Raw genomic sequence first — 12,653 nt, forward strand, 5'->3', positions numbered from 1 at the left:
CGTTCAAGTCCTTTTCCGTTTCAATATTCGCTGCTCAACAGTAGGGTTGGGTACCGAAAAACCGCGGGCAATGTGGTACCGGTTTTCGGTGAGGCTGGGCGCGATGGGGAGACCGTCACCGGTCCACCTGCAGGGTTCGTACGGTCATGGAAAACCTGGAAAAGTCATGGAATTTTAAAATGGTCATTTCCAGGCCTTGAAAGGTCATGGAAAAAACGTATAAGCCGGCGTACGCTCTCAATACGCAAAATGTTCTACATTTTTCATGTTTATACCGAGATTTCAGTTTGGTCATGGAAATTTGGTTGAAAGTCATGGAAAAGTCCTGGAAATGCACTGATCAAAATGTGTTAGAACCCTGCCCTGAACACGTTGAGACCGACGATGACAAGAGCAGCCTGGACTCAGATTAGTACCGCAATGTTGATTGCAAGTCTCACTTTCATAAAAGTAGACCAACAAATAATAAATTATCCATTATAACCATGTTTAAGCATGTCGACAGTCTGATATCCGTTGTTTATCGGTGCTCCGTGAGAACGGCCTTTACAGAGAATATGGCCGAAGAGGTTTTTAATGTCCTAATTGTGCAATTTTTTTGTTTCAAGTATCGTTCAGGCACTGGTATCGTTTTAAAAGTACCGGTTTAGCACCGGTATCGGAAAAAGAAAAAAAACGATACCCATCCCGACTCAACAGATGTATGAGCAGACGTGCTCTGCCGCCCCATTAAACCGTCGCCCAGATGTCTCTATACACGAGATCTGAACACGGCTTGTGATTCATCGCTGGACAAATGATCCGTTTGTCAGAATGTGTCGAGGCTTTGGTTCTTCCTCAAGCTGCGGCTCTCTTGAAGAGAAATGGGATGAAAGAATAAGAGGCAATGAACATAAGAGAAAACGGAGAGGCCAGCTGCCCGCGGGGGTCAAAGGCCACGGACCCCGCTGCAGTGGGTCCAACAGTCAGCAGGAGGTGTGAGGTCGGACGTAACAATGCTATCGATCGGGGAGAGTGGCCTCCATTGTGCCGGCACACTCCCGACAGAGCGTCTGTGTGGGAAGCGTAGATGCTGATGAATGGATATGGGAAACCGGCGGTCTATCGTGGACTGGCTCGTCTCAGTCCAGTTCAGGGTTCAACCTAATCCACTTATATTTAACATGAATCTAAAACTAAATATGATCACGAGCATTGCGGTTGCCATAGAGCTACTGATACCGGGTCAGATTAAAGTTCAGTTTCTTGGAGTTTGACATGTTATATTATTTGTGTATGCAAAGACAGATTCTCTGGCTTGATGCAAAAGATTATAAAAACAAAATAAAGTGCAACAGGATAAGAATATGAAATTAGAGATTTAAAAAAAAATCACCATCACTACGTAGCAATAGAACGTTTATTTCTAGAGCACATTTTGTACAGAGGGGCATTTCATTGAGCTCTACATCAATAAATAAAAAGGATCATCCATATATAAAAGATGATTGAAAGATACAAAGTACATAAGATCGTCATTAAATAGAGTATAATGTAATTATAAGGCAAACCCTCTACAATGAAATAAAACGTACATACATAGGATAGATTAAATACATTATAAAAAAAATCCAAACATTTGTAGTCACATGGAAAGAGACATGTTTTTAAAATATTGTATTTAATTTTATTTGGTGCCCATCCTCTGGCAGTTAGTTCCAGTCTTATGACGGATGAACGCTGCTTCCCCATGGATCTAAGAGCCCTGAAGTATATCCTTTCAGAATATCAGATCTATTCCTAAACCATTCGGTGATTATTATAATGTTGTTTCTTTGTAGTAGTAAAAGTTTAAATGTCTATTCTGCAACTAACCGGAAGGCATTGTGCTCTGTTCCTTTGGTCCTGGATCAAACTGGAGCAGCAGTATTCTCAAGCTGCAGCTGCCTAATGGTCCCCATTGGGAAACCCAGTTAAGAGCCCATTTCAAATGTGCGTCCTACTGGAAATACAAGCATGGATGAGCTTCTCACGGTCACTTTGGGAGACCTTACTTCTTTCTTTTTAAGGTGACAGAAGGCGGTTTTAGTAATTGCTTTGATATGGTTGGTGAAAGTGAGATCTAAATCTTTTAAATTGCCACGATTTATAGTTTATTGTTGGTTTTTCGAGCTCGAGATTGAAGTTGTTGCCAAAGGCAGCTTTGTCTCGTATAGAAAAACGTACAACTTGATTAATTCTAGGAATTCAAGGCTAAATATCTTTAAGGCTAAACGAACTTTACTCGTGTTATACATATCTAGCTAGCTGAATACCTGTGAGCTAGCTAGTATGGCATGGCTATTTTCAAGTAGGTTGACATTACGCTTACCAAAAATAGATGACTAGCATGATTGGACTATTCTTAGCTGCAGTTAAAGAGGCAAGTGGTAAAATAAGTAACTGTAACAGGTAATATAATGGACCTAAACACTCATTATTAGTTGAGAAAATACATTACATTTCAAGCTATAGCTTAGTAGAGGTTAAGATTTGTATCGGGAAGGCCTATGTTACCGTTAACTAGTCAACATTTGAATTGGGAAGGCCAAGTTACCGTTAGCTAGTCAACATTTGTATCGGGAAGGCCTATGTTACCGTTAGCTAGTCAACATTTGAATTGGGAAAGCCTATGTTACCGTTAGCTAGTCAACATTTGAATTGGGATGGCCTATGTTACCGTTAGCTAGTCAACATTTGAATTGGGATGGCCTATGTTACCGTTAGCTAGTCAACATTTGAATTGGGAAAGCCTATGTTACCGTTAGCTAGTCAACATTTGAATTGGGATGGCCTATGTTACCGTTAGCTAGTCAACATTTGAATTGGGATGACCTATGTTACCGTTAGCCAGTCAACATTTGAATTGGGATGGCCTATGTTACCGTTAGCTAGTCAACATTTGAATTGGGAAAGCCTATGTTACCGTTAGCTAGTCAACATTTGAATTGGGATGGCCTATGTTACCGTTAGCCAGTCAACATTTGAATTGGGATGGCCTATGTTACCGTTAGCTAGTCAACATTTGAATTGGGATGGCCTATGTTACCGTTAGCTAGTCAACATTTGAATTGGGATGGCCTATGTTACCGTTAGCCAGTCAACATTTGAATTGGGATGGCCTATGTTACCGTTAGCTAGTCAACATTTGAATTGGGATGGCCTATGTTACCGTTAGCTAGTCAACATTTGAATTGGGATGGCCTATGTTACCGTTAGCTAGTCAACATTGATTACTACAAATGGCAGTCAGCTTGCAGCTAGCTTGAATCCTACCTGGCCTAAAGTGATTATAATAACCTTTTTTCTTGACTTTAACATTATTTAATCTTTACTTGACTGGAGCTTTCCAGGTCAGCTAGTTAGCTACAAGATAAGTAGCACTGGCTAAAATAATTATACATATTTCATTATTTTTATTCCATCAACGATGTTCGTTGAGTGTCACAATATGAAAACTGGAACTCAAAACCATTGAAGTGTAAAAGGGGCGGAGAAAATATTGACCTTTAAGGATCTTTGAGAACCTGAATGTCTCTGCTTGTCACCTGTGGCTCTCAGGTGGAGAAGCTTCCCGTGGCCGAATGCGGTGACCACCGGGACTGTCGGTCCTGTCTGTCCGCCAACGACCCGTACTGCGGCTGGTGTGTGCTGGAGGGCCGGTGAGTCGGGGGTCATGTCAGCCGTACGCTCTCGTGTCTCGTGTCTCGCCCTCGCCTCGCTCACCTGCCCCGCCTCGTTGCTTCAGGTGCGGCCAGCGCCAGGAGTGCCGGCGCGGGTCGGAGCGCGGCCAGTGGCTGTGGAGCTTCAACCGGACGCAGCGGTGCCTCGGCGTCCGGCGGCTCGGCCTCTACAACGTCAGCCGCGGGCAGAACGCCGACGTGAGGCGGGGGAACCGGGTCACTCTCCCTCCCCGTCCTCTTCCTCTCTTTCCTTGACGCTCCCTCCTCTTCAGATCCAGGTGTCCGTGGACGGCCTCCCGAGCCTCGGGCCCGGAGAGGCCTACTCCTGCTTCTTCCAGGACACGGAAGCCGCCGCTTCGCTCGCTGCCGGCGGCGTGACGTGCTCCACCCCCGATGCCGGCAGCCTGCCCCCGATCGGCCGTGGAGACGGTGAGCGCCGCGCGACGATCCACAAAACATTAAAGGGCCAAAATACTCAGAGTCCATGATTACACTTTACTTCACTTTTTAACTGACGGTCATGCCATCCCTAGACCGTCAACGATTAAGTGATTATAATGTGGGGGTCAAAGGTCAAGTTCTCTCTTGTTGTGACCTCGTGTTTGTTGTCGTCGTCTCAGAGTTCGTGACGGTGTCTCTGTCGCTGCGTTTCGCCAACGTCTCGGTGGCAGAGACCGAATTCACGTTCTACGACTGCAGCCTGGTGCAGCAGCTGTCTGGACGCAGGCCGTGAGGACACACACACACACACACACACACACACGCACAGACAGAGACACACACACAGACACACACACACACACAGAGACACACACACAGACACACACGCACACAGAGACACGCACACAGACACGCACACACACACAGACACAGAGACACACACGCACACGCACACACACACACACAGACACACACACACACACAGACACAGAGACATGCACAGACACACACACACACATCTACACACACACTGAATAGTTATTTTTGTGGAAATCCCAGATAGTTAAACATCCTCGTTGCTGTTTGGGGTCAAATCAAATGTTTGTGTTTGTGTTTGTTTTGTGTTTTGTGTTTGTTTTGTGTTTGTTTTGTTTGTTTTGTGTTTTGTGTTTGTTTTATGTTTGTGTTTGTTTTGTGTTTGTTTGTGTTTGTTTTGTGTTTGGTTTGTGTTTGTTTTGTGTTTGGTTTGTGTTTGTGTTTGTTTGTTTTGTGCCGTGTGCTCCGCCAGGTGCCAGGGGTGCGTCAGCAGTCGCTGGGGGTGCAACTGGTGCATCCACCTGCACGTGTGCACGCACACACACACCTGCAGCCGAGGAGTCACCGTCTACAACCACAACGTGAGTCACGTAGTGTGTGTGTGTCACACAGCAGTGTGTGTGTGTGTCACAGCAGTGTGTGTGTGTGTGTGTGTCACACAGCAGCGTGTGTGTGTGTCACACAGCAGCGTGTGTGTGTGTCACACAGCAGTGTGTGTGTGTGTCACACAGCAGCATGTGTGTGTGTGTGTCACACAGCAGCGTGTGTGTGTGTCACAGCAGTGTGTGTGTGTCACACAGCAGCGTGTGTGTTTGTGTGTTTTTGGTGTAGTTTCTGTTTGTCTTCTTTATTACAGTTGTTTGTGTTTCATCATTGTTTCTCCTCATGAGTTTCTTCTTAATGTTTTTACCCGTTCTGTTCTTATCCTAATTTTGTTTTCCCCTCCTTTTTGTTGTTGTTGTTGTTGTTGTCTTGTGCCCCCCCCCTCCCCCTCCTCGCTTCGTACACTCGCACCGCTCCATCGTCAAGTTCAAACCGCCAACACCCACCAACCCATCGCCCGGCAGAAACCTGACCCCTTCACCTCCCACTGCTGCAACAACAACAACAACAACACAGCCGTCCCCCACAGAGACTCCCACCCCCACCACAGCAGCTGTCCCTTTAACGATGCCACCCACCACCTCTACCGCCTCCTCTACCGCCTCCCCCATCACCGTGGCAACCGCCTCCCCCATTGTCGGGGCCTTCAGCCCGCCCACCACGGCGCCCACCGGCGTCCTCGCCACGACCGAGGACGCCGCGGAGGGACACGGCGGCATCGCAAGTTTCTCGGAGGCCGAGGGCTTGAATACCGCCGGCACTCCGTTACCCAGCAGCACGAGCGAGAAGGTAGACCGTGACTCGGGGTTTTTAGAGCCGTCTGGCGAAGCTTTTGGCTCCTCCTCTTCCTCCGACGTGAACGCCTCCGGAGCAGCGTCCCGTTTAGGAGACGGCGGTGACGCGAAGGACGCCGTTCACCAAGCCGGCTACGGAGAGAGCGACTCGCATCCGCGGCCCAGTGGGTGGGAGGAGCCAACGGGCCCATCCCCCGCAGGCGCCAACGCCACACGCTCGCCTGAAACGGTTATCGAGCCGATCTCTGACTACCAGTCCGACTCTCTGACCGGCTCGTATTCCCCGGTGAGTTCAGAAGTCCAGAAGTCTGTCTCAGCGTCCACGGAAATCTGTTCTTAAAGGCCGAGTCTCTGAGCGGTGAACGATTTAGCCGAGAATCAAATCCTTCACATTTGATTGGACCGCGAAAAACAAGTGGGCGGGCTTAGAGTTTAACGACCATACGGACCAACACACACACATATACACACACATACACACACACTTACACACTTACCTCCCTCGTTGTTGAGGAAGGTGGAAGGGAAACTCTCGAGTCAGCGCATCACATGGAGGAGAACGGTGCCGCCGGCTCACAGCTTCCATTTGTTGGAGTCAGACCTCGGCCACGTTACTTTTTTGGAAAATAAAACCAGATATAGAAACTTACTCCGCTCAATTATCCACTCCAATTATTTTTTTGGAAATGCCCCTAAATACAAAATGAGTCAAACATTTGAGATCGTAGCTGAAGACGCTCGAACGCCGGTTCTTAAAAGTGAGGGCGATGCAGAATTTTCCTCAACTTGCATTCTCTCTCCTGACCACCAGGGGGCGACTCCTCTGGTTGTATAGAAGTCTATGCTTCATGTGTTAAAGCTGCATTCTCCCTCCTGACCACCAGGAGGCGACTCCTCTGGTTGTATAGAAGTCTATGCTTCATGTGTTAAAGCTGCATTCTCCCTCCTGACCACCAGGGGGCTCCTCTGGTTGTATAGAAGTCTATGCTTCATGTGTTAAAGCTGCATTCTCCCTCCTGACCACCAGGGGGCGACTCCTCTGGTTGTATAGAAGTCTATATAATGACTCTACTTCTCTTGATGTATTCCCTCAGTAAACATTGTAAACATGAGTTTATGTCTCAGTCTCTAGTTTCAAGTCTTCTTCTATACAGCATGATGTCATCATTTATACTTTATGGTCATTTAGAGTCAGACCATGAAGCAGGGGGCGCTTTGGGGGCGGGGCTACCAGGTGATTGGCAGGTCTCTACCACGCCGTTGTGCTTGTCTGTGTTTTGTTTTTTCACGGTGTGTTTACAGTTAATTGTAACAATTGTACTTTCTTGTCATTTTTGGTTGCAAAAAAACCAAGATGGCGTCAGTCAAAATGCCAAACTCAATGCTTCAAACCGCAGTCCACAAACCAACGGGCGACTTCTTGCGTACAGTCCACTCCAAAACTCCAGTTCCAAAGTAAAAGTTGTATTATTTAGTTATTAGAAGAACGACACCGCTCTAATTTATGTCTGTTTTAAATGTGACGCTACAGCCGCGGAGCCGTTAGCGTAGCTGGAACGCCGCGCCGGAAGGATGCGAGAGTGGTATTCCATCTTCTGATGTTGAAACTTTTAAAAAGTGCACAAGAGAGGCAAACGACCGAGACAAAATCAATGCAATCACAGAAGCGAGGACGGCACGGAGGAATTCAAGGCACTTAACCCCACAGGTCTCGTTTCCTCCCATTAGCTCAGGAGCATTATGACATTCTAGTCGACTTCAAACACACTTCAAACCCGCCTCGCGGTTCACGTCGCTTAGCCGTTTCTTTTTTAAAGTTTTAAGTTGAAGGTGCATGAAGGGATAGCTACTCTCCCGTTGATCTTTAAAAAAGAAATTTCAGCTAAATCAGAGATGACTTTTGTTGGATTGTTTTTCTGGAGTGAATCTGGATTTGTGGAGCTACATCGCGTATATATAATAATCAAGAGAACGATGACCTGGCCACAGAGATCCCTTTGAGGATCTGGGAAAAGGTTTTTAAAGGTTTATTTGTATGTTATGTTCCTCATTGGGATGGGTACTGGTGTCTCCTCAGGAGTGTCCCTGTGTGGAGAAGCTTCTGGACTCCTCTCTCCTCCCCGTGAACGTGGAGAGGAAGATCACTCTGCTGGGGCAGCACCTGAACCTCTTCCAGGTAATCTAGACGTCGATATACGTACTCATTTTTACAGCCCATGATAAAAAAATTAAAAATACTCTTAGAATTATTAATAATATTATAATGTTAATGTTCAGTCTTTCTCCAGAATTATATACAAATAAAATGCATTATTATTCTAATAAATATTATATATATATATATTACAAATTTATTTATTGCATTTTCTGTTTCAGTTTATTAGAATAATAAATGTTATTTGTGTTTTTATATATATATATATATTGTTGTTGATCTGTCCGTTGTGAGTGTGGTGTGGCTATTGATATATATATATACATATATATATATTAACATATTCAGTGCATTTTCTGTTTCAGTTTATTAGAATAATAATACATTTTATTTGTATGGTACATAAACATCATAATAATAACAATAATAATAATTATTATTATTATTTGTCGATAGTTATAAACTTCATTTTTATAGCGCATGATAAAAACACACAAATTATCAACAATGTAACAATGTAATAATGAAGTTTATTTGAATATCAAAGTGTATTTGTTTATTTGTATATCAAATAATACAATAATTACACTTCATCTGTATAAATAATGCTCAAAGGGCTCTACAACCAAAGAAAGAAGATGAATAGTTATCGGCTGATATTAACAGCTATGGATCTCACGGTTTTGATCCATAACATAAGGTGAATTATTATATGGAGGCTGTCTCTGTGACAGTCGGATAACACTCTGTTCCCACCGGACCTTCAGGACCAGAACCTGGACTACGAGTGTGTGCTGGACGTAGAGAACCGCTCCGTGGTGGTGGACGCCTCCGTGGAGCCGGACGCCACTCGGCCGTCGGCCTTCTCCATCACCTGCCGACCCCACCAGGTCAGAACATTAAATATCCACCACGGATTAATCCGATGTTCACTCATGACGTCATTTATGATTTTCTATAGTCGCTGATCTCTAATAATGTGACTGTAAACAATCAATCGGTGTAACGTTAGCTAGTGACGTTAGCAGCACCGCTAACGGCTACCGAACAGTTCAGTTATATGATGATGCGTTCAGGCTCAGTTCATTGAAAATGAGAATTCGGTGTTGCTAAATCAGTAACGTTAGCTAGTAATGTTAGCAGCACCGCTAACGAACAATTGAGTTACATGATGCGTTCAGGTTCACTGAAAATGAGCATTCGGTGCTGGTAAATCAGTCGCGTTAGCTAGTGACGTTAGCAACACCGGTAACGGCTAACGAACAATGAAGTTACATGAAGGTGCGTTGAGAAATAATCCACAAAAAATGAATATATTAAAATAAAAGTCTGACCTTGAGAATGTAAATACAGCCGGGACCCTGGTGGCCAACAGAGGGATCTGTGTCTGTTCAATGAATATTTGTTTTTTCCAGTTCTCCTACTCCGCCCCGCTGGAGGAATACCCGGCCGCCATCAACGTGAGGAGGAAGAACTACTTCCTCATCGACAGCGCCGAGGATCTGTACGGTGCGTGTTCTTGGTTCACGGCGCCCTGCCGCACGTTGTTGATGATGTCACTTCCTCACACACCTGTATCCCCCCCCCTTTCCCCTCCAGTGACCCTGTTCAACTGCTCCGTGGGCCGGTCCGACTGCAGCCGCTGTCGCACCGCCGACCCGAAGTACGGCTGCGTGTGGTGCGGCGGCGCCGCCGGCGCCCGCTGCGTGTTCCGGGACTCGTGCAGCGAGGAGGTCAAACACACGTGTCCCGCTCCCGTCATTCACTACGTAAGAGTTAAAGGGGGAGGGACTAAGAGGAAGTAAGTAAGAGGAAGGAAGTTAGAGGAAGTAAGTATGTATGAGGAAGTAAGTTAAAGGAAGTAAGTAGGAGGAAGTTAGGAAGTAGGAGGAAGTAAGTTAGAGGAAGTAATGAGGTAAGAGGAAGTAAAAGGAAGTGAGGAAGTAAGTTAAAGGAAGTAAATAATTTAGAGGAAGTATGAGGAAGTAAGAAGAAAGTAAGTTAGAGGAACTAAGAGGAAGTTAGATTCAGGAAGTTAGAGGAAGTAAGGAAGTAAGAGTAGGTAAGTAAGAGGAAGTATATAAATAAACTGAAACTGAATTGAAGTAAGTTTGAGGAAGTAAGGAAGTAGGAGGAAGTAAGTTTAAGGAAGTAAGTAAGATCAAGTAAATAAGTAGGTGGAAGTAAATAAGTAGGAGGAAGTAAGGAAGTATGAGGAAGTAAGTTAGAGGAAGTAACTAAGTAAGAGGAAGTAAAGGGAAGTAAGGAAGAATGAGGAAGTAAGTTAAAGGAAGTAAATAAGTTAGAGGAAGTAAGTAAGAGGAAGTGAGTAAGTATGGGAAGTAAGAGGAAGTATGGAAGTTAGAGGAAGTAAGTAAGAGGAAGTAAAGAAGTTAGAGGAAGTAAGTAAAAGGAAGTAAGAGGAAGTAAAGAAGTAAGGAAGAGGAAGTGAGTAAGTATGAGGAAGTAAGTTAGAGGAAGTAAGTAAGAGGAAGTGAGTAAGTATGAGGAAGTAAGTTAGAGGAAGTAAGAGGAAGTAATGAAGTTAGAGGAAGTAAGAGGAAGTAAATAAGTTAGAGTAAGTAAGTAAGAGGAAGTAAGGAAGTAAGCGGAAGTATGGAAGTAAGTCAGAGTATATTAGTAAGTTACACGTGACGTGTTCCCGGTAGGGATGAGAATTGATAAGATTTTAACGATTCCGATACCTTATCGATTCCTGCTTATCGATTCGATTCCTTATCGATTCTCTTATCGATTCTTTTGGGCAAGGGTGAAAAAGAGCACAAACGGGTTTATTCACATTAATTTTCTTTTATATAATGCTGCACACACACAGTATGTATACATACACATTTACTTTTTTTAAATAACCAAAAACATTTATACGATATTACTCTTGAACTTAAAATAAAACTTACATAACTTAAATAAAATGTATTCTGTTTAATTTAAACATGTTCCTCGAAATTACAGTGCTCCTTCCTTTTTTTTAAAGGGTATATGAACTGAGCTGCCAAAAATGAAACTAGCAGTGGCAAATACCAAGTGTGCAACCATCAATTGTATGGATCATCAACAATTCTTGTGCAGAAATATAAGCATGTCTGCTTTCTCCGGGAGGATACGCGATCTCTCAGGACTTATTGTGTCTCCAGCCGTGGAGAACACTCTCTCAGATGGGGTGGAGGATGCCTGAACACAAAGATATGAGGAGGTGTACAAGACGTGCTGTAGCCTGTGACCCAGACAGACGACCAGCCTCTGAACCGGTCTGACTCTGAACCTCATCAGCTAAATGGGATGGCAATGGAGATTATTTATATAGTGAAAGCTGGTTTACACAATGAAACAAATGGCACTAACAAAATCGCTGAATTTGCTGAGCTGACATAAAGCCACATTACCTCGCCTCAATGTAGGGTGACAATGGAAGATTCTGTAGCTAAACTAGCTATATGCTAAATTTAATAATGGATTAAAAATCGATATGCTCAGTTTAATAATGGGTTAACACGATAACGCGAACGTTTGCTGATAACACACGCCGTCCAATAATTAATACCGTTACGATCAAACATTTCTCAAAACTGGACTTTAAATCCAAACGTGAAGTGATCGATAATGGGACCAATGCCGGAGCTCAAATGTGTGCTTCAAACGAAGGGACAGAAGATAACTTGATCGACTCCACACAATAAAGGCAAATTGCTTCACACAGTGAGTGGTTGTGATCACTTTTGAGGAGTTTACCTTGGACAGAAAGAGATGAAGCGCCGACGTTAGCTGAGCTGCTGCATCGAACACATGACACTCCTGTCATTTAATTCCATGCTGTGTTCAAATGCTTCTTCATATTTGTTGTATTTCCTCCCTTCGACGAAATAGACTTTTTACACACGCTACAAGTGGCGAGTTGTCATTTTGTCTTGTGAAATAGAGCCAAACTTTAGAGCGCTTCTGCCTCGTTGCCATGTTTGCTGCAGTCTGAAGAAACTAAAAAAGTTTGCGCATGCGCAACGCCACAGAGGACCGTTAGCAGAACCGTTAAAGAATTTGGCTGACGATCCCAAACAATCGGTTCACTGGGAACCGGTTCTAAAACAGAACCGGTTCTCGATGCCCATCCCTAGTTCCCGGCACGCCGCCATGTGTTCCGTGATCCGGAGGCCTCAACCACGCCGTCCTCTTGTGTTGCAGCTGGACCCGGCGTCGGGCCCCGTGGAGGGGGGGACGCTCCTGACCATCTCGGGGTCCAACCTCGGCCAGCGGGCCGAAGACGTCCAGAACTCGGTCACGGTGGCCGGCGTGCCGTGCGGCGTCATCCACGGCCGATACGAAGTCTCCTCCAGGCGAGTGGACCGAGGTCGAGGTCGCCGTGACCTCGGGCCCCTCTTTACGGGACGCTCCATCACAAAGCTGGGTCTGACGAGCGAACGTCTCCATCCTCAGGATCGTGTGCGAGACCAGCAGCAGCGGGGGGGAGAAGAGCGGCCAGGCCTCGGTGAAGGTGAGGGGGGGGGGCCTCGGACTGTCGGCCCAGGTCTTCAGCTTCCAGGTAAACCACCGGTCCAGATTGAGGCCCTGCGCTCTAGAAACTGTCGTTTTACTTATGGTATATATTCAATTATGTGATGTAAAGTGTCT

The 12,653-nt window shown here is 45.2% G+C and overlaps 1 protein-coding gene and 1 long non-coding RNA gene across 2 annotated transcripts in view; one reads left to right on the forward strand and one right to left on the reverse strand.

The window, feature by feature from the left end:
* LOC130199822 (plexin-B1-like) overlaps positions 1-12,653 on the forward strand; it is a 70,393-nt gene that overhangs the window by 34,463 nt on the left and 23,277 nt on the right. The window contains exons 6-17 of the mRNA XM_056423620.1: positions 3,580-3,680; positions 3,767-3,899; positions 3,974-4,130; positions 4,322-4,430; positions 4,930-5,038; positions 5,487-6,140; positions 7,932-8,030; positions 8,777-8,899; positions 9,425-9,518; positions 9,609-9,778; positions 12,207-12,358; positions 12,459-12,564. Of these exons, the coding sequence (XP_056279595.1) occupies positions 3,580-3,680; positions 3,767-3,899; positions 3,974-4,130; positions 4,322-4,430; positions 4,930-5,038; positions 5,487-6,140; positions 7,932-8,030; positions 8,777-8,899; positions 9,425-9,518; positions 9,609-9,778; positions 12,207-12,358; positions 12,459-12,564 (2,007 nt within the window). The remainder of the gene's footprint in view (positions 1-3,579; positions 3,681-3,766; positions 3,900-3,973; positions 4,131-4,321; positions 4,431-4,929; positions 5,039-5,486; positions 6,141-7,931; positions 8,031-8,776; positions 8,900-9,424; positions 9,519-9,608; positions 9,779-12,206; positions 12,359-12,458; positions 12,565-12,653) is intronic.
* LOC130199823 (uncharacterized) lies at positions 10,801-11,878 on the reverse strand. The gene is made up of 2 exons (XR_008832892.1): positions 11,760-11,878; positions 10,801-11,201 (listed from the first exon to the last, which is right to left on the reverse strand). It is a non-coding gene; the product is annotated as an uncharacterized LOC130199823 (long non-coding RNA).

Source organism: Pseudoliparis swirei, chromosome 9, assembly GCF_029220125.1.
Source record: "Pseudoliparis swirei isolate HS2019 ecotype Mariana Trench chromosome 9, NWPU_hadal_v1, whole genome shotgun sequence".
Taxonomy (NCBI): Eukaryota; Metazoa; Chordata; class Actinopteri; order Perciformes; family Liparidae; genus Pseudoliparis; species Pseudoliparis swirei.